General features: G+C 43.2%; 1 protein-coding gene across 1 annotated transcript in view; it reads left to right on the top strand.

Annotated features, from left to right (window-relative positions):
- Nucleotides 1-6,950: 6,950 nt before the first annotated feature.
- The window catches only part of jade2 (jade family PHD finger 2), a gene marked incomplete at both ends in the record, with an annotated part of 131,284 nt that continues 115,768 nt past the window's right edge, over nt 6,951-22,466 (top strand). Inside the window, 2 exon segments of the mRNA XM_079237798.1 lie at nt 6,951-7,014; nt 18,519-18,604. Of these exon segments, the coding sequence (XP_079093924.1) occupies nt 6,951-7,014; nt 18,519-18,604 (150 nt within the window).

Here is a 22,466-nt window from a genome sequence, read left to right as displayed (position 1 = left end):
TCGGCAGCGTCACAGTCAGCCAATTAATTAGCTCCCCGGGCGCCTTGGCTTTCCCACCATGCATTAGTCAACCTTTCTCGCCGTTTGCCTTATTGTAAATGTTTAGGGCTGACACTAAACTATGCACAAGAGACGTGGCCTCGCCAGCTGATGAGATTCTAATGAGAGCTGGAGGAGGCTGTCTCTTCACGTTTTTAAAACCTTTCTTCAGGATGTCAGGATGTCAAGTTAAATGTGCAGCTCTGTCGCCGATATATGCATTGATGGATGAAGTGGAAGTGATTGTTTTGCATGGATTTGGCTCATTTCTGTGACTTATAAATGATGATGGCGGTGGTATACACTTAAGAAAGGTGTTTTTATTTGGGCTCCAGGCTGGTGATGGATGGAGACTGTGGGCTTCAGGTGACGGTGATGGTTTTCTGTTCAGCTCGGTTCTCGGTTTATTCAGTTAGAACGGACAACCACTCCTTCACAACCGTGTAAAATAATGGCAGAAGATGGACACAAAAATGTAAACGAACTTGGAGGAGATTGACTGAGAGGTTCAGCTTGTTGTTAATCCACTTAAAGAACTCTTAAATCTGTTTATATCATATTTCTTTAAACACATTGTCCTCCAGCAAGTGACGCCAATGGGACAGATTGGTGGTCCACTCCTGAATCAGGCTATTCCCAGTTTGGTGTTTGGGCTTGTTAATGGGTCAGCGATGGTTTGATTGATCCGGTTCTTCATCACGCTGTTCAAACACCGGCTGTCTTTAAACATTCAGGAGTTGAGGCCTCAGCGGACTCAACTATTAGCCACGCTGTTGGCCATTTCCTCTGTTTTGTTTGTACCTGTGTGTGAGAGTGTGTGTGTGTGTGTGTGTGTGTGTGTGTGTGTGTGTGTGTTTGTGTGGGTGCATTGTCTAGCTGCCATTCAATGCCCCCTGGCTGATGTGATGTGAACCATGAAAACCCAGTCGCTCTGTAGCGTAATGGAGCTCAGTCACAGGGTAGCGGATAGCAGGCCAACTGTTACATCCTGTGTGTTCACATTATCTCTTCTTACTGTCTGGATTTTCTTCCAGTCCAACTCTCATCTTTCTCTCCATCTTTTGGGATGCACCGTGGTTTCACTGCCTGACAGCTGGAGGAGCGATTGTCCTGCTTCCACTCTGACAACGAGCAGGTTTAGGATCATGATGCAATAAAAACCACTGGTATGACAAGGCAATTTAACACACACACACACACACACACACACACACACACACACACACACACACACACACACACACACACACACACACACACACACAATGCTGCTCTGTTATACTGCAATACTTTACGTGGGATTAGATTATTATATAAAATTAATTTTCAACTTTTTTTTTAATATATATATATATATATATATATATATATATATATATATATATATATATGTATATGTATATATTGAAAAAATACTTGTTGGAGTTTAGCCTTTCAAAACCAACATTTTGACTGTTTACTCTCCCGCACGCAGCTCCAGCAGTAATAACAGCACCATAAACTACATTTTATACAACCACAGTTACACACATCCAATGTTCGCCTGCAGGTTGTTGCTCTCCTTCAAAGTACTGCAACAGTTCGGTGAAGCATCGAGACGGCAAGAGAAAAAGATGAAAAGGGATGAATTTAGAGACTTTTCTTGTCAGTCTGCGTCGTGCCTGTGTAGTGATGCTGCTCCTTACAGGCACAATAGCACGGGGCGACAGTGACATTTTCAATTACCATCACTTCTTTCACTTTGACGGGTCAGTGCCCCCCACCAGTACTGACTGGGCTACTACCAGAAAAAGAGGTTAAAGAGACTGTCTCAGGTGCATCCCCCCATCCCTCCCCCCCCCCCCCCAACGACAGCTTCATGCGACGGAGCCACCGGACCTGTGATCCGGTCTCCAAAGACACCGGTGGATGCACCGTGGAACACAATGCCTAAATCAGTTAGTCGGCGTAAATTGAATAAAAAGTCAAAAAAAGCCAGTAAATGGGATCAAAACTCATAATTTTTTTTTTTACGATTACGCAGTGAAACGGTTCGTTTTAACCCTCCTCTTACCTTCAAATTTACTGACATCTTTTACCCTTGGGGTCAATTTATAAACTTCAACTTAAACTTAATACTTATACACATACATACTTTGCATTTTTGCACTTCTACTGTTTAAGTTTAATGTAATTCCTAAATTAATACTATTTTTTTTTTCTTTCATCCCAGCTATTTTCATTTTTATTATTGTATATATATCTTTCATCCCTGTTTTTTTTATATCTTATTTTTTGTCTGTAAATTGCTGCCAAATTTCCCCTTGGGGATTAATAATGTATATTCATTCATTTGACCCCAGCAATTTAAAACTCCAGAAAATGATTATAATTTAAATGTTTTCCCAAGTTTAAGTGTCAGGTACTTTATGTTTGCTTTGTTGACTACCTAAATATCCCTTTAAATAAAACATTGATGGTGTTATGAAGAGCTCAAATGTTGTATGTCTTGGACATGGCTGACAGCGTCTCTTGTGGGGCCTGGAACCATTTTGATGACGTTAGCAGCACTAAGTCTACCCTGTTGTTCAAGTGGGGAGATCGACAATTATAACTTTAGTGGGAAGACAACAGGAGGGTGAACACTGAGGGTCTCATTCTCATCAGAAGAGGATGCCTCATCATCAGGGACCTCATCCCCTGTCTCAGACACATTCTCCTCAATGTCACTTTCATGGTCAAAGAGATGGGACAACACCTCATGACAGAAAACCTTTCCTGATAAGTCATTTTCAATTGAGAGAGAGAGCAGAAAGAAAGCACACAGAGCAGCAAGAAACATGTTTTAGAAGGCTGCTGTGCAAACTTTTACATGTTTGAACCATATTTTCCCCTCCCCCCATGCCATGTAAACTATCAGGGGTTCTCGCACTACTATAGTTTTTTTTTTTTTAAAGAAGATTCCAAACTGAAGTGTCAACCATCTGTTAAATGCAAAAGCTGTTGAAATAATTGGCATACAGAAAAGCATCTGAAGAGCAGTTTTCAAGCAGAAAGATGAACAGAGAGGAGTCGGGGATTCTTGCTTTTACGATTATTAAGTGGTGTTTTGAATATAAGAAAATGCAAAAACTGACCAACTATACCTCAAATGCACCCGAACCTTGTTTATCGAGATGTTTAAAGCAAAAATATTGTTGATCTCTGACATCTTATGGGTTTCCCGCGCTCCAGCTCTATCTGACAAGCATTTTGATGTTGAGTTTCTTTGCCGTGCCTGGAAGCGCCTGCAGCTGGGAATTGAACCCCCGGGTTGCTGTGTGTTTATGAGCAATGGAGGTAAAAGGAGTGTGTTTCCCCCACAGTGCTGCAACGGGATCAGCGGAGCTCAGATTGAATGGAATCTTGCTCGTCTCTCGAGCTAAAAGTCTGATGTTTGTCTGTCGTTTTGGAAGCATTAAAATGCCTCCTGGCTCGTGATGAATGCTCATCATAAACCGGTCTTTCCATTTCAAAACGGCGGAGGAGTTTCTTATGATGTCGTGCAATAAATCAAAGCCATCACGTTGATGGATGGAGCCCAGGAATGAAACATAAAACCCTGCACAGCTGCAGCCACAGGTACAGCTATCAAATATGTGGGAGACGCCTGAGTAAATATCTCGGCCCGAAAATGTACTTTCTTTTCTCTCTTTGTCCGTGGTTGGTTAAATGGAGTACCGATGAAATTCACACTTGCATTTAACTCCTGTGTGTTTGGTTTAGCTCGTTACCATTTCCTCAACCAAACACCCTGTTCTTGTAAAGACTTCAAAACAACTTGTAAAGCGACTCATTTAAGAGGTTTTGTATGACCAACACATCTTTCTTACTGTTCACATTTTCCTTTGCGTGGTCAGAAGAAGAAGAAAAAAAAGGAAAATGACTGGGCTGCTTTTAAATTAAAAAAACACAACTATGGTACCCTGAGTGTGGTTTAAGTGGGTCAGCGGAGAGTTTAACAGGCGAGGGGGAAACCCAGAGACGGATCCAAGCGAGCAGATGAGAGTCAGACAGACGGAGCTTGAGGAAGGCAATAATGTTCTTTACCTCCCTCCGCAGACTCCCCGTGTCCCTTTTGTTATAAGGAAGGGGAAGAGTAGGATGGCAGGACTTGGGGGAAGAAGCGCTGTTTTTTTTTTCTGTCAGCATAAATGTCAGAGGAGGAAAGTGTGCGCGGGGAAGGCCGGGATGCAGGAAGAGCCCCCTATATGAGGGAATAGCCCCGTTTTACGACCACATAAATCCTCCCCCCAAAGGTCTAACCTGCCTCCTCTCTCCTTCTTGCGGTAAAATCCTCCTTTTAAATCTATTTTGCTTCATTTCTCTCTCTTTCAGGCTTTCTTGACCCTGTGGCCCTCCCTTTTTTCTCCTCTTAGCGGGCACTCCATATACTTTCCTCCTTTTTGACCTTCAAGCGACCAGGGTCGAGAGATTAGAAACCTCTTCGTGGTGTTTTGCCTCTTGGTCTGTATTTATTTATTTCTCGCCGGGGACACTTTTATTATTATAAACCCCTGAGTTTGCACAAGTACGATTTATTTAATCCTGAATCCTAATAAAGCGTCACAATAACGAGGTGACCATCAGATACTTCTCTAACGCTTCTGGCTGTTTAGGTGAGAGCAGGTTCAGGATCAGTTCTCTGTGACCGGTGATGTCATCTTTAACCCGGGGACATATGATCAGATCACGGATCAATACTGTGTCCGTCATAACAAACAGTTTATTTTGCGAGTCGGGAAAACTTTATATACAACCGCTCTGATTGACAGATGTTCACAAGGTACATGATGAAGTAAATGTTGGAGGTACATGTTGAAGGTACATGTTGTAGTTTATTGTTACTTCTGCAGATTTGACATAGATTACCTGAAAGTGCCATTTTCGGGATATATTGTGATTCTGATATTTTTATACTCCGATACCAGTGTTTTGTTAATACGCTGCATGCCTCGCTGCGTGGATGTGACTGGAATCGTAATTTGTATTCTAATTGATATATTACTTATGTAATAAAATCGTAAATTGACTCTATTTGGCAACCCAGTAGCGATACTCGACTTAACATAAATAATGTCTTCGTTGGGGTGTCACCGACACCGGCGTGTGACTGCCGACCACGTCACTGACCCCGATTGTGGGATATATACAGATTAAGGCACTTTTAGTTTTCTTAGGTTTTAGCTACGAATGCTGGATAAGACCAGCCTTGTTTATTCAGATCCATCCCTCTAATTGGGTAGCTGTCTGTGTCTGTTACTCATAATTATGACAATAGTAACTGCATTTATCTGTCTGATTTCTCCCACTGTTATTGCATTGAGCTTTGGTCTCTCTTACGGAATCTGAATCTCTTCGTCTGTCGCCTATGAAGCCTAGTGTTGCTGCAGAATGTAATGAGTGCTATTTAAGATTTTGCAGGATAAATACATGTTTTATTTTTTTTTTCTCCATCAGATCTTATGCATTCGTCTCTCTCACTCTTTCTTGGAGAGCTCTTTGCCTGCAACATATACACATTTGGAGTGTTTCTTCTCTTTGCAACACTTTTAATTTGGGTTCAATGAAGCCTTGATACTCATATGAAGTCCACACAAAGGTTTTTAACTTCTAACTTCACGTCTTCTATCTCAGTGTTTTTCAACCTATTTGAACCGTGGCACATTTTCTACAATAAAAAAATCCCGTGGCACACCAACAACCCAAAAAGTTACAAAATGTCACATTGTAGCATAATACAGCATATATAGTAGGTACTTATTGCGCTACCTACTGGCATGGAAGAGTATTCAGTGTTTCAAGTAAACCAGATTGCTCCATCAGACAAAAAAAATTAAAATGAAAATAAAGTTATGCAAAAAATAACTAATATTTAGTTACTACTAAATAGCTTATTGAGGAAAACAATAAAAAATAAAATAGTGATAGCTTCAAGCAGCAAATCCCATTGTGAAAAGCATGCAACATATTTTTCGCTCTCTGTCTCTCTCTCTGTCCACTGTGTGCTTACCTGTGTGCGCTCTTGTCTGTGTGCAGCGCATCGGGCCGGAACTCCGCCGTGCGTGGAACAGAGAGCAGAGAAGGGTTGTAGACGCGACCCAGAAATGACAAGCTGTTGTGTAGATACGATCAATAACATATGGCCGTTTAGTTTGTTTAATAGCAGATCAAGGTGTAGACCTGTTCTATAGGAAATCACTCTGCCGGCAGCCACTATGTTGCAACAATAGAAAATTATTTGCGGCAACTAAATTATATTTTTGGGACCAATTAAGTGAAATTGGACATTTTCCCACGGCACACCTGACGATCTCTCACGGCACACTGGTGTGCTGCGGCACAGTGGTTGACAATCACTGTTCTATCGGTTGTTTAAAGTACGATGGAGGCTCATTCATGTAATGCCGATGCTCTGTGACAGAAATATTTCGTTGTGTCGTTGCTGTTGGGTTCAAGTAGGTCGGGTTTCTACTGAGAAAGTTGCGTTTGCATTTGTTGCTACTCGCCAGAAACATGTTGTGCGAATCCACAAGGTTGAAACAAACGTGTTGAGTGCATTTCCCTTTTCTGGCGGAAATCTTGTGCAAAAGGAGGGGGCATATTAGATTTTTTGTAAAAGCTGACATATGCCTTTCATCATAACGAAGAGAGAAGTATACCGTACCGCATTAACAGAGAAGCTGACTCGAACACAGCGCTGAGGCTTGATGAGAACACTTTACTGTGTCGCCGTGAAGTCCGGAGGCACTAATGTGACGCCGATGGAGCCGGCAGATTGGTGCCATCGGAGCGTTATTTCATTAACACGTGTGTTTTCATAGTGACCATCTTCTCACCTGTTGTTTTCTCTCCCTCTCTCCTCCCACCCTCCCTTCCTGCCACCCTGACAGATGGAGAGCGAAAAGAAGAGGAGAAAATACTCCACAAGCAGCAATGACTCAGACACCACCGACAGTAAGTGAGAGAGTGAGAGTGAGTGAGTGAGTTAGTGAGTGAGTGAGTGAGAGACTCATTTTCTGACCCCCAAATAAAACGGCACCTTAATTATCTCCGCAACCACATGGTTGTTTAACTTGTGATGAGAGACCTATGTGTTACGGAACAGGACCACGATGAGCAGGACCCACAAGGCGAGGTAGTTGCTTTCAAAGACAAAGTTTAGTACAGACATCAAAAGACAAACTGGCACAGGGAGTTGACACAGACTAAATACACAGGGGAATGAGACACAGGTGGAAACAATGAGGGCGGGGCTTGCAATCACACAGGAGGGCGGCACACGAGGAGGGAGGAGGGAGGAGTCTGGAACGAGAGACAAGGTGACTGACAGACAACACAACAAAAACAGACAGTGAACAACAAACTACCCAGAAGGTCTGGGTGTAACACTATGGTTAAACAATTAAAATTAAATAATGCACCTTTTTTCTTCTCATGGTTAAAGTGGTTAAAATAGCTCCGCAGGTCGGTCCACACACCCCGTGTGACCTCCCTCCATGCACGTAATAGTGCAAAAAAATCGTCAATGAAGGCCTAGGTCGAAAGCGGACGGCCCGCCACTGATATATATTAACATATGTTGCATATATACATTACACTGTTTTCTGTTTTCCTTTGGGCCGTGATCGAGCTGCTGCAGGACGTAAACATGGCAGAGAAAATAAATCCAAAGAGAGAAACGTGAGACGCCATTGGCCCAAAAACAGAGTCTTATAATAAAGTTATAATAAGTCTTACAATAAAGTTATAATAACTCTTATAATAAAGTTATAATAAGTCTTATAATAAGTCTTATAATAAAGCGTAGCAATAATCATGAACAAACATCGCATCTGTTGAATTGTAACAAAAAAAGTGTTAGTTCAACTTTGTTGTTGTTCTTCTTCTTCTCCATACTCTTCTTCTTCTTCTTCTTCTTCATTCTCTTCATTCTCTTCTTCTTCATCCTCTTCATCATCCTCATCCTCTTCATCTTCATCCTCTTCTTCTCCTTCTTCTTAACGGGCTGCAGCTGACGGACACAGTTTGATATCGATAGACTTAACCAACCACTGAGACACACGACAGACCGGTTCCAGAGTCTGTCTGCATGTAAAGATTAGCCGGCTGGATATTTCTTTACGAACGCCGTTGGAGCCGGAGCGCCGTGACGAGACACGCTGCATGATGGGAACATCTGGCCTGTCCGACACGTTGCCGACAATGGCAGCTTTCTGCTGAAAAAACAAAACACAAACAGTCTCACAAGCACGCTGGGCTCTCACAGCCGGTTGTAAAAGAGGAGGACTTAGTCATTTTGATTCCATTTTTAAATGTCATTCTTCTTGGCTTTCTCTTCGGCAGTAGCGTGACTAATTACTGGCATTCTGCATCTGGTATGCATCTCACAATAACAAGCGAATACATTTATGTGGCTATTCCTCCGACACGTCACACCGGCTCAGACAGGGAAAAATAAATGCATCGAATTGTGAGTCTACCTCACTTTTGGTTTTGTGTCTTCCTGCTGAATTGATAGATATTTTAAGATATCTTCAGAGATTTTCACTCCTTTTAATAGGCTTAGTTTTTGCCCGGGTAGCAAAGGAAACCAACGCAAAGGGACTTCATCGTCCTTCTTTAATTTATACAAGAGTGATCAAACCCCAGAGTTTGGGTTCTACTCATCCAAAGCCGGTTGCTGTTTGGAACCGGGTTTCGGGGGGGTCCTCACAGGTCTGTGTGTAAATCACTTTACAGCCGGTTTAACAGGCAGGTTTTTTTCTTCTTTCAGCCACCCCTTCGCTTTGTAATTAGCCGTTAGTCGTTAGCTTCCAGTGCAGGCGGCGAGGCCTCCAGCTGCATTTGTTGACTGCAGGGTGATCGGGTTAACAACAAGAAGATAGCGTAGATGAGATTTACACTTTAAATCAGACACAGAGTGAATGTGCACAAAATACATGAACCCTTTGAACCCCAAAACCCACCTGTGGGATTGAAAAGCATGTTTTCTTTGAAACAGTTGCTTAAACTTCATTGGCCAGAAGCTAAAAAAATAAATAATAAAGTCAAGCTAACGCCTTGCCTTGTAAGCTGTTAGCTGTTAGCCGTTAGCTTCCAGTGCAGGCTGCGAGGGCTCCAGTTGCATGTGTTGACTGCAGGGTGATCGGGTTTCTAATTGAAGGATGCCCATGATGTCTGCCTGCCGTGCACCAAGCGGGGCTTTTAATTAGCACACGGCTGATGATGGAAACCTCCCGCTGCGCTCAGGCTCACTGTGATGATGCGGTGTAGCTGCCTCGTCCGGGCCGCGTGGATTTAACCTGTAACAGACACACACACACATTCAAGTACAAAAATGGCCAGCAGATTGGCACACAGGGTCATCGATTATATCCACATACACAGATCCGTGACGAATGAAGAGAACAAACAACATAATGTGTGTTAACGAGGCATTGTTGCACAACAGAGGTCGCCCAGGTTACTTTGTCGCTCCCCGTGGGGTTCAGGTGTGTTGGAATTGAAGACAATGGCCGCACGCTCACAGAACATCTGGACGCGCCTCTTCTGGTTGTGGTGGTTTTGATGTGAAAGTGCAGTAGCTCTCCCAGTTTAGAGGGTCCCCCTCTCTGTCCTCCACACAAACACACACACCACACACTCCGTCAGGTTATTACACTTTGACAACAACACTTTGGACGATCGGTTGACCCGTCACCGTCCCTTCTGTCGGCTTCTCTCTGAAAACACACACACACACACACACACACACACACACACTCTCTCTCTTAGATAACGTTTCTTCGGGGAGGGCAGTTAGTGACAGTGTGGGCTCCATGGTAACGTAGCACTGACAGCTTACAGCTTGTAGCAGCAGGGAGGGGGCGGGTCTTTGAGGAAGGATCAATTCACCCCATTTTTCTAGTCATGCTGTGGCAGTGAAAGTGTGTGTGTGTCTCTCTCGTGTGTGTGTGTGTGTTTGTGGGCAAAATGTGTGTGATGGTAGGAAATATCTGTGGGTGTGGGTGACAATGAGCGTGCATATGTGGCAAATACGTGGATGTGTTAGCAGCTCTATATACAGTATACATGTGTGTGTGAATTATGTGTGCGTATGTGTGTCTGTGCAGGGAGAGGGAGTCTGTAATTTGGAAGACGAGCCTGACAGCAGCTCGGCCCCGGGCGCTGTTGTTTGGACGTCACAAGTAAAATTAGCACGGTGGCAACACGGCTCTGGTGGCGAGGGAAATATGTTGAGTGGGAGGCAGCAGAGACACACACACACACACACACACACACACACAGACACACACGTACACACACACACACACACACACACACACACACACACACACACACACACACACACACGCACACACACTTACATACACGGTCACAATGTGCTATAATACACAGTATTGGCAAATCTGTGTTCTCCATTATGCCAGTGTGATGTAATTTTGAATGACAGCCTTCTTCGCGGCGGACAGATGAAAATGATATATATATATATATATATACACTCACGTAAAGGATTATTAGGAACACCAAACCGTGTTTTACCCCCTTTCGCCTTCAGAACTGCCTTAATTCTACGTGCCATTGATTCAACAAGGTGCTGAAAGCATTCTTTAGAAATGTTGGCCCATATTGATAGGATAGCATCTTGCAGTTGATGGAGATTTGTGGGATGCACATCGAGGGCACGAAGCTCCCGTTCCACCACATCCCAAAGATGCTCTATTGGGTTGAGATCTGGTGACTGTGGGGGCCATTTTAGTACAGTGAACTCATTGTCATGTTCAAGAAACCAATTAGAAATGATTCGAGCTTTGTGACATGGTGCATTATCCTGCTGGAAGTAGCCATCAGAGGATGGGTACATGGTGGCCATAAAGGGATGGACATTTGAGCAGTTGCCACTAGTTTTTAAATCGTGGCGCACCTCGTAGACTTGTGTTAGACCCGTCACAGGTCTTTTATTTTGAAGGAATTTTTTAATGCAGCATAGTGCCGTACTCACACTCCTCAATACTGCGTTCACAACATGCTTTACTTGCATGAGTTTACACGCCGGACTATTTGTGATAGTTCACTTCATTCACAACCTTTTTATTTATTTAATATTAGCTTAAGCAGTTCAGAACCACTGCCCCATAATAACGTGCATGTAATCTTTGTCTTTGTTATTTTCTTCTGTTTTAAGTTTGATCTTGAGTAATATGGGTTTCTTAACCCTAAATTAAATGGATGTCATAATAACAGAACAATTTACTTCCATATATTTTTACATTTATATAAATCCATGTGCAATATTTTTACACTTGAATAAACAATAATCAAATACAAAGAAAACAACCTATTTGTGGCATCTGGTGAGATGCCCAGATGCATAGTTTAAGGATGTCAGTCGTCAATGTTGTACTCCCTAGAAGTAGCATTTCCATCATGTGGTATTTGCATTCATTTGCAAGGTTTCCCTGATTTATTCTTCATTATTATTTTTACAACTACCAACAGGCATACCTTCCGAGATCTTAATGTGTTGTCATATATTATATATACCTTCCAGGACCTTAATGTATTGTCACATATTATATATACTGTAGCGACCCTGGGTCAGGAAAGCTACGAGACGTTAAATGGCTTATAGTGTGTTTATTACGGGAACAATAGAACAGGCTACTGTGGGCCGTAGCCTACGCCAAACAACAGTAGAACCCCGTGAAAACCTCTCAACAAGCTTCACTCCAGGACCTAAAGCAAGTTGCGGCACCACTCTCTCAAACACAGGCAGCTGCCTCAAAAACTAGTGGCATGAGTGGCAACTCGTAAGTGCCCCGCCACCTGAGACGTGCCACCGGAAATGCTGCCTCTAAAGCATTGGCAGCTCGTAGAGGGACTTCCGGCACCGCGGCACCTGCCTTCGCTCCTGCGGCACCTGCCGGTGCCACTATTTGAGCTTGCCCTCTCTCTGGAAAACAAGTCTAGCAGCGAGCACTCCCAACCTCGCGAGCTAGCAGCGCGAGCTAGGTTAGCTCTATGGAAGTGGGAGCCAACGGAGAGCCAAGCGGGGGCAAAAAACAAACAAACTAAAAAAGCTGAAAAAGCTGTGCACTCACCCAATGCTGTCCACTTATTAATAAAGACAAAGTCTATCCGCCTCTCGTTAACACAGGGCCCTATTTCTCGTACCTGGCTTACTGAGTTAGCGGGCTAATTGTCAGGATAAGATGACGTAGGTCAGACGTTCTCGGTTTCTCGAAGCAAGTTTAGATTAATCACCATAGCAACACATCCAAAAATTTAAACCTGCTCCCGGGCAGGTGGACACTTAAGCTGGACACTCCCACCGGACAAAAAAAGGCAGCTCACTTCCTCATTGATGAAGGAGCGATATTAGTTATATTAGTTTTATAGGGAGAGAGTTATTCCAGATCGCCAGGATCCATCCTTTACCTCATCATGACTTCCTGTACGCGGCGATATAGATTTTGCCGGCAAGAAATAATTTATTTACGAGAGCTTCTCGAGCCGCGGACATTGATCACCACAGGCGCAGCTGATCGCCCGTCTCAGACACAGACTATCAGCCGCTGCATGCCGCGCTGTTCTTAAGTTTATTTAGTTCTTAAGAAACTTATGGATGTGTTGAAAGCACTCATAATTATATGACAGTGTTATTAGTACACCATACATATCATTATTGTAGAACATGATTAAGGTGATCGTGATGAGAATACAGAGAATCACACACAATTTATTTTCACTGCTTCAATTGATTGAATTTCTGATTATGAATAATACATACATACTAATCCACCCATACACATATTCAAACTCATATACACATAGATAGTACATGATTCATACGTGCAGACAGTACATATATCCTCATAAGTATATACTTATTCGTAAATATAATCTGATTGATTTGGGTGATGAGACACTTCAAATTAGCCGATACATTTTCTCAACACTGACGCATTTAACTTGATATTTTGCAACGCTTATGTGACTCTAGCCCGCAAAGCAGACCAGCGCAGGCACCGTTAAGCTGCATTCACAAACAGGAAGTGTTGCGAATATTCGCTACGCTTTGGATGTGAACGCACCATTAGACTTTGCCATGATTATGGATTTAAATTCATCATATGTAGTCGTGATCATCTCCTGCTCCTCCACGGAGAAAAGAGACGCTCTTTCTCAGAGTTCATTTGCCATTGTAGCGTTTGAAGATCATGCTATCTGTATTCGACTCCTCCCCCTTTTGAAGAGGAGCATGCACACGCATTTATCTAGATGACTGATGTCTGGTTAGAATGAATGAGACTGTTTGAGGGCGGGTCAACCTTTGAAGAACCGGGAAAGCCTGATGTCAATCATCTCGCTAATTTAAGATGGATAATAGGACATTTGATCGACTTTGTTGAACCACATACGAAGAATACCCCCCAGAAGTGTTCACAATACAAAATTATCCGTAAAAAGCAGCTCATCAACGTCACAAAATAAATAAATAAAAAGTTGTTAACTGAGCATGTGATGAGAGTTCATATATTTGCGACGCTTATGTCTCGCAGCCGGGGCGCTGTTAAAGTTGCGTTCACGGCAACAATGTTGCAAAAACGTTGGAATATTCGCAACGCGTTTGCTGTGAATGACTACGGTATTGACTTCCACATATGCGTTCATGATCATCTCCTGCTTCTCAGTAGAGAAATAAAAAGAGGTTCCTCTGAGTTTATTTGCCATTGTACTGTTAGAACATCGTGGTGTCAGTGCTCCATTATTATCCCTTCTGAAGAGGAGCAGGCGCGTGCATTTATCCAGATGACTGACGTCTGGCTAGAATTAACGAGACCGTTTCAGCGCGGATCATCCGTGAAGAAACCCAGATAGCCTGATGTCAATCATCTCGCTAATTTAAGCTGGAGATTAGGACATTTGCTTGACTTTGTTTAGCCAGGTACGAAGAATACCCCCCAGTTCAATGACGTGGTTGTTCAGTTCATCTGTGTGCTTCAGTGAGGATCGTCAATGCCAAAACATGCCCAACACTCCATGAGAAAGGCATGAAGTAAATCCCCCACTAAGTCCAGGTCTCCCCTTCTTCAGCCATTAAGTGTTAAAACATGTAAAACACTAAACATAACTTCTCTTATGTTTTAGCATGAACTCTTCTTAATCCTGGCAGCAAGGAACTTTCTGTTGTGTTGACAGAAGTCATGCTGGCACACTGACCAATCACAGCGCATGTTAATGGTCACACGGGCCCTGTGACCAATCACACGTCCTCCCCTCCCCCAACCACACACACACACACACACACACACACACACACACACACAAACACACAGGGCAGCTGATTGAAGCGGTGGGTGGGATATCGGCTCCAGCGGCGGGTTAATTGGCATTAAGTTGTGTATTAATGAGGTTGTAAAGGACCACAGTGGACTAACTGCTTAACAAGATGCTATTTATACTGTCATTACTTATTAAACCTCTTAATAGATCATCATCAGTCGACTTCAGTTAAAGGCCTTACTCAGCGGTAGAGCTGCCATCAGTGTTTGGCTGCTTCCTTTCAGTGCTGCTCTGAAGTGTTCGGCCTCCATCGGTGTGACTCACTAAGGCCTTGAACTCTCATCACATGCTCATTTAGCAACTTTTTATTTATTTATTTTGTGACGTTGATGAGCTGCTTTTTACGGATAATTTTGTATTGTGAACACTTCTGGGGGGTATTCTTCGTATGTGGTTCAACAAAGTCAATCAAATGTCCTATTATCCATCTTAAATTAGCGAGATGATTGACATCAGGCTTTCCCGGTTCTTCAAAGGTTGACCCGCCCTCAAACAGTCTCATTCATTCTAACCAGACATCAGTCATCTAGATAAATGCGTGTGCATGCTCCTCTTCAAAAGGGGGAGGAGTCGAATACAGATTGCATGATCTTCAAACGCTACAATGGCAAATAAACTCTGAGAAAGAGCGTCTCTTTTCTCTGTGGAGGAGCAGGAGATGATCACGACTACATATGATGAATTTAAGTCCATAATCATGGCAAAGTCTAATGTTGCGTTCACATCCAAAGCGTAGCGAATATTCGCAACACTTCCTGTTTGTGAATGCAGCATAACGGTGCCTGCGCTGGTCTGCTTTGCGGGCTAGAGTCACATAAGCATCGTAAAATTTTAAGTTAAATGCGTAAGTGTTGGGAAAATGTATCGGCTAATTTGAAGTGTCTCATCACCCAAATCAATCAGATTATATTTATTTAAATGTGCCTGCTGGCGAATTAATACATACTTAGGATGGAGGATATAGGAGGATATATTTACTGTATGCGTGTATGTATCATATATCTATATATACATGCATGTGTAGATTACCATATAACTGGGAGTTTGAATATGTATACAATAATGATATGTCTGGTGTACTATAACACGGTCATATGATTATGAGTGCTTTCAACACATCCATAAAGTTTCTGATAGTCTCGAGAAGCTCTCGTAAATAAATGATTCTTGTCGGTAGAATCTATAGCGCCGCGTACAGGAAGTCATGGTGTGAGAATAGATCTTGGCGATCTGAAAGAACTCTCTCCCTATAAAACTAATATAACTAATATCGCTCCTTCATCAATGAGGAAGAGAGCTGCCTTTTTCGTCCGGCGGGAGTGGCCAGCTTATCCAGTGAATTTCACTAAACCTGCTCTGGAGCAGGTTAAGGGATTTCGATGTGTTGCTATGGTGATTTTTCTAAACTTGCTTCGAAGAACCGAAAAGCCTGACCTGCGTCATCTTATCCTGAAAATTATCCAGCTAACTCAGTAAACCAGCTACGAAGAATAGGGCCCTGGAGAACAAATCTCTCCAGCGGTACAATAAAGTTTCTTTGTAGTTAATTTCAAGGCACGCTGTGAAAACACACAAACATTCTTGACAAATCAAAGACAGATTAAGTTTCTCTTTATAACTTCGTTGCACGCTAGTCTTTAGTGGAAACTAGTGGAAGTTTAAGATCTCAGATAGTAGGAGTTATGGATCTCAGATAGTGGGATTTTAAGATTTCAGATAGTGGGAGTTTAAGATTTCAGATAGTGGGACTTTAAGATCTTAGATAGTGGGAGTTTAAGATTTTTTTTGTTAATGAATCTTACTTCCACTGAGCATGGTTTTATTTATATATATATATATATATATATATATATATATATATATATATTTATTTCTGCAGGCACTTCTTCCATGCTCTCTACGTGTTGATGTGTTGGTGTGTTGATGTGTTGAGTTGGTGTGTTGGTGTGTTGGTGTGTTGATGAGTTGGTGTGTTGATGTGTTGATGTGTTGAGTTGGTGTGTTGGTGTGTTGTGTTGGTGTGTTGATGTGTTGATGTTTTGATGTGTTGATGAGTTGGTGTGTTGGTGTGTTGGTGTGTTGATGTGTTGAGTTGGTGTGTTGGTGTGTTGATGTGTTGAGTTGGTGTGTTGGTGTGTTGATGAGTTGGTGTGTCGGTGTGTTGGTGTGTTGAGTTGGTGTGTTGATGTGTGGGTGTGTTGATGAGTTGGTGTGTTGATGTGTTGAGTTGGTGTGTTGGTGTGTTGGTGTGTTGATGAGTTGGTGTGTTGATGTGTTGATGTGTTGAGTTGGTGTGTTGGTGTGTTGTGTTGGTGTGTTGATGTGTTGATGTTTTGATGTGTTGATGAGTTGGTGTGTTGGTGTGTTGGTGTGTTGATGTGTTGAGTTGGTGTGTTGGTGTGTTGATGTGTTGAGTTGGTGTGTTGGTGTGTTGATGAGTTGGTGTGTCGGTGTGTTGGTGTGTTGAGTTGGTGTGTTGATGTGTGGGTGTGTTGATGAGTTGGTGTGTTGATGTGTTGAGTTGGTGTGTTGGTGTGTTGATGTGTTGAGTTGGTGTGTTGGTGTGTTGGTGTGTTGATGTGTTGAGTTGGTGTGTTGGTGTGTTGAGTTGGTGTGTTGATGTGTTGATGTTTTGATGTGTTGATGAGTTGGTGTGTTGGTGTGTTGGTGTGTTGATGTGTTGAGTTGGTGTGTTGGTGTGTTGATGTGTTGAGTTGGTGTGTTGGTGTGTTGATGTGTTGAGTTGGTGTGTTGGTGTGTTGATGAGTTGGTGTGTCGGTGTGTTGGTGTGTTGAGTTGGTGTGTTGGTGTGTTGGTGTGTCGGTGTGTTGGTGTGTTGAGTTGGTGTGTTGATGTGTCGGTGTGTTGGTGTGTTGATGTGTGGATGTGTCGGTGTGTCGGTGTGTCGGTGTGTTGATGTGTTGGTGTGTTGATGTGTGGATGTGTCGGTGTGTTGGTGTGTTGGTGTGTTGGTGTGTTGATGTGTTGGTGTGTTGGTGTGTTAATGAGTTGATGTGTTGGTGTGTTAATGAGTTGATGTGTTGGTGTGTTGATGTGTTGGTGTGTTGATGTGTTGAGTTGGTGTGTTGGTGTGTTGATGTGTTGGTGTGTTGATGAGTGGATGTGTCGGTGTGTTGCTGTGTTGATGTGTTGGTGTGTTGATGTGTTGAGTTGGTGTGTTGGTGTGTTGATGTGTTGATGTGTTGAGTTGGTGTGTTGGTGTGTTGGTGTGTTGGCGTGTTGGTGTGTTGATGTGTTGATGAGTTGAGTTGGTGTGTTGGTGTGTTGATGTGTTGATGTGTTGAGTTGGTGTGTTGGTGTGTTGGTGTGTTGGTGTGTTGATGTGTTGATGAGTTGAGTTGGTGTGTTGGTGTGTTGATGTGTTGAGTTGGTGTGTTGGTGTGTTGGCGTGTTGGTGTGTTGATGTGTTGATGAGTTGAGTTGGTGTGTTGGTGTGTTGATGTGTTGAGTTGGTGTGTTGGTGTGTTGGCGTGTTGGTGTGTTGATGTGTTGATGAGTTGAGTTGGTGTGTTGGTGTGTTGATGTGTTGATGTGTTGAGTTGGTGTGTTGGTGTGTTGGCGTGTTGGTGTGTTGACGTGTTGATGAGTTGGTGTGTTGATGTGTCGGTGTGTTGATGTGTGGATGTGTCGGTGTGTTGATGGGTTGGTGTGTTGGTGTGTTGAGTTGGTGTGTTGATGTGTGGATGTGTCGGTGTGTTGGTGTGTTGTTGTGTTGGTGTGTTGATGTGTTGGTGTGTTGCTGTGTTGATATGTTGGTGTGTTGCTGTGTTGATGTGTGTTTTGCTGGTTTTTGCACCTCAGGGCTTCTTGCATGTGTGGATGAATCGTGACGAACCTGAACTTGAGGTTACGTCTTAATGTAGAGGTATGTTCTTCAAGCGTCAATCCAAGACATGTTGATACAAATTGCAACAGCAGTACATTATTGTCAATATATAAAAGTGCAACTCACTATATAATTACACTGAGTGGGTCGACTTGTTGAGGCAACGAAGAAGTAAAAGAAGACGAATAATTACATGTTTGAGGATATATATATATATATATATATATATTTATTTATTTATTTATTTATTTTATTTCTGCAGGTCAGGTGACGTCGTGGTCCCGGTCGTCCAAGAACACGGGCACCAGCAGCACATGGGTCCGCCACCAGCACAAGAAACCGTCAGAGGTGAGTCAGCGTGGCGGCACGGTCCGGTCCGCCGTGCACAGATACCGTGCACAGAAAATGCACTGAATGAAACGCGGCCTCTCTTTGCCCGTCACAAGCTCACGGGTTCTACTCCGCTTCACTTGCCGTCTGATATCTGTTGTGGCTCGGCTGGGCTGTCCTGAATGGTCCGGTTCCAGCATTGTGTCTGGTTTGTGGTTGTTGTTGTTGTTGTTGTTGTTGTTCAGCAGCGAATGTAAACGCTTAATTCTGAGCCTGCGTTTGGGGTTTTCCGGATGAAGTCGAGTGGGAGAATGGCTATCGGGCCGGTTCTTGTGCAGAGCTGGTTCCTGTAACGCTGAACAACAACATGGACGTGAGAAAAAAGGGAGCAAATACAACTTTTGGAGATCCACCATTCACGCTTTCTTTTACTGCCGATACCAAACGATGCTTCCTATTGGCCGACACCGAGGACTCTGGTTGAGTTACAGCAGCTGCTCCACGAAGCTCCAGGGTATTCGTTCCCCTTTTACTTTGTTATCTTCATCTTTAGTGGGGTTTTTCCTTCATAAAAATACATAATTCAAATGATAAGGAAAAGATTTTTATGGATTAAAAGTTAAAGATTAGACGTTTTTAATGATGCGTCATAAGATGAGAGCTTGTAAACATCTCATAAGTCTCTATTTTTGTTGCTGTGAAACCATTTCACTCAAACAACTGTGTTTATGCAAGCCTCTCATCAAAAACTAAATTTTATCACGTGACTCAATGGGAACCTCTGTCCGTTAGCGGTTATCCATTAGCGTGCTGCTAACGCTAGTCGGCGCTTCTCCCGTCAATTTCAACACGGACTTGTTGTTCACAGTGAAACACTAACAAGGATCGACAAATAGAAAAGCATAAATGCCCTGATTCCACATTTTTATTGAATCTCGGCCGATATCTCGTCAGTAAAACTTTATTTCACACTCTGATGTATGGTCCGTTACACCACTATGTAGCCTGCACTCAGGCACCATACAATCCCAGGTCCGACTGCTCGCAGCTCAAAGAGGAAGAGAGAGAGCAAGCACTGGATCTGGGCGTCTATATATCCAGCCCACTGATTGTCTGCTGCCTCTCAGGTGGCGCTGCTCCAGGTGCGCCAGATCTGAAAGAGGATCTAAGAGGCAGAGTTAAATCAGGGGGCGTAACAGGGAGCTAAATCAACCGGGCGCATGGACGGCACAGAACGGTTGGCTTCAGGTAGCAGGCCGAAGCGTCCACACGGTCCCCAAAGGGGTCTCGGATGACCCCCCCTGAGGAAGAAGCTGGCACCCTGCAATGCTCTGCTGGCCACCAGCACACATTCCTCCCGCTCCCTGTCAGTGAAAAGGGTTCAAATCTGTTTCAAGGAGAACTCGTCTCTCACTTGTTTGAAGAGTGTCACTCCCCAATTTTTAACTATCGATTCGGAACAGATTTACATCTGCTCTTAAAAAATTTGCATTTCTTGTTATGAATATCTGAGAGGAGGTGACCACCTCTGACGGCACAAATAATTTTTTACAAAATGAATTAATACCATGTTTTGAGGGTCGTGCGCTCTCGCCTCGCCATCATTTCTCGTCCGTCCTTCCTCCTCCTCCCCGTCACGTGTATAAATATGGCATGCATGCCCTGAATCACCCCGATGTCCAAGTCATCCGTCACACCGGTGCAGTTGAAGCGTCCTCCCCCTCAGCTCCTTCCAGTTAACCACGGGCTGTTGGAAGGTCCTGTGAGCAATCAGTCTCTCAGTAATTACTCCTGTGGCTCTCCGCTCTGACCCTGGGGCCTCGGCTGAGGAGCCGGGGGCCACGTCCCCTTTTCAGAAACGCCCCCCACCTCGCCTCGCGCTGCTCTTTTGAGCAAAGTTTTAAAGTCCAGAATGTGCATCTGAGAAAAAAAGCTCCACTTGTCCAAGTGTGAAAAGTGTGTTGATGCTGACGCAGCGGAACATTTTATTATCCACTTGCACTTCTTCCATGCTCTCTACGTGTTGGTGTGTTGACGTGTTGATGTGTTGATGTGTTGATGAGTTGGTGTGTTGAGTTGGTGTGTTGATGTGTTGGTGGGTTGATGAGTTGGTGTGTTGGTGTGTTGATGTGTTTATGTGTTGAGTTGGTGTGTTGATGTGTTGGTGTGTTGCTGTGTTGCTGTGTTGATGTGTTGATAAGTTGGTGTGTTGATGTGTTGGTGTGTTGGTGTGTTGCTGTGTTGCTGTGTTGATGAGTTGGTGTGTTGATGTGTTGATGTGTTGGTGTGTTGATGTGTTGATGTGTTGGTGTGTTGGTGTGTTGGTGTGTTGATGTGTTGATGAGTTGGTGTGTTGCTGTGTTGCTGTGTTGATGTGTTGATGAGTTGGTGTGTTGATGTGTTGGTGTGTTGTGTTGGTGTGTTGATGTGTTGGTGTGTTGATGTGTTGATGTGTTGGTGTGTTGGTGTGTTGCTGTGTTGCTGTGTTGGTGTGTTGCTGTGTTGGTGTGTTGATGTGTTGATGTGTTGGTGTGTTGGTGTGTTGATGTGTTGATGAGTTGCTGTGTTGATGTGTTGCTGTGTTGATGTGTTGAGTTGGTGTGTTGATGTGTTGGTGTGTTGATGTGTTGGTGTGTTGATGTGTTGAGTTGGTGTGTTGATGAGTTGGTGTGTTGATGTGTTGGTGTGTTGATGAGTTGATGTGTTGGTGTGTTGATGTGTTGATGAGTTGGTGTGTTGATGTGTTGCTGTGTTGGTGTGTTGGTGTGTTGATGTGTTGGTGTGTTGGTGTGTTGATGTGTCGATGTGTTGATGAGATGGTGTGTTGGTGTGTTGCTGTGTTGATGTGTGTTTTGCTGGTTTTTGCACCTCAGTGCTTCTTGCATGTGTGGATGAATCGTGACGAACCTGAACTTGAGGTTACGTCTTAATGTAGAGGTATGTTCTTCAAGCGTCAATCCAAGACATGTTGATACAAATTGCAACAGCAGTACATTATTGTCAATATATAAAAGTGCAACTCACTATATAATTACACTGAGTGGGTCGACTTGTTGAGGCAACGAAGAAGTAAAAGAAGACGAATAATTACATGTTTGAGGATCTTGCAGTCTGGTTTATGGAGGGATGGATAGATGGATAGATGCATGGCTGGATGAATAGATGCATGGATGGATGGATGGATAGATATACTAGAGATACTTTATTTATCCTGTGAAGGGGACATTTTTTCACTGCAGCATTTATACATACAGTTAAGCAATACAATATACAAAAATAGAATAATAAGAAAAATGCACAATATATAAAACAAATATAATATAATATAAAATGTTTTTTTCATAATCCTAAACCAGAGATTAAGTTTAATTGAATGAATGAATGAATGAATTGGCCATTGAGCATTATTCGGGGAAACATCATGCAACATCATGCAGTGAATTCATTTAGCGTTCTTGCACATTAACTGCTCTCTCAAACTTAACTAAAGCATTCAGTAGTTTGTGCTATTAGTCCGTTTGTATGATAACGGCTCATGTTTCTAAAGCAAGGTTTAACTCTTGTAAAACAGCTGGTTGCGTGTCAGCGTTCCAGCCAACGATCTGCTGTGTGTGTCTGTGTGTTTGTCATGTCAGCGGTCGTGATCCCGGTCAGTTGACATGACCCCGCTTTTGGTAGAAATACTTTGGCCTGAGCAAACACTCAGGGTCAATTTCCTCATTTTCATTGTTTTCTCTCGTCAACGTCTCTGCAGCTTTGCAGGAGAGGAGCGCTCAGCTTTGAGTTTTGTGTTGTAGCCTCATTAAAAGGCTGAAGAGGCTTCTGCAATCCATCAGTTCGGCTGACGGAGATCAAGGAGGAAACACAACTTCCTGCACCG

This window comes from Taurulus bubalis, assembly GCF_910589615.1.
Source record: "Taurulus bubalis genome assembly, chromosome: 2".
NCBI lineage: Eukaryota > Metazoa > Chordata > Actinopteri > Perciformes > Cottidae > Taurulus > Taurulus bubalis.
This window is presented reverse-complemented; position numbering and strand designations above follow the sequence as displayed.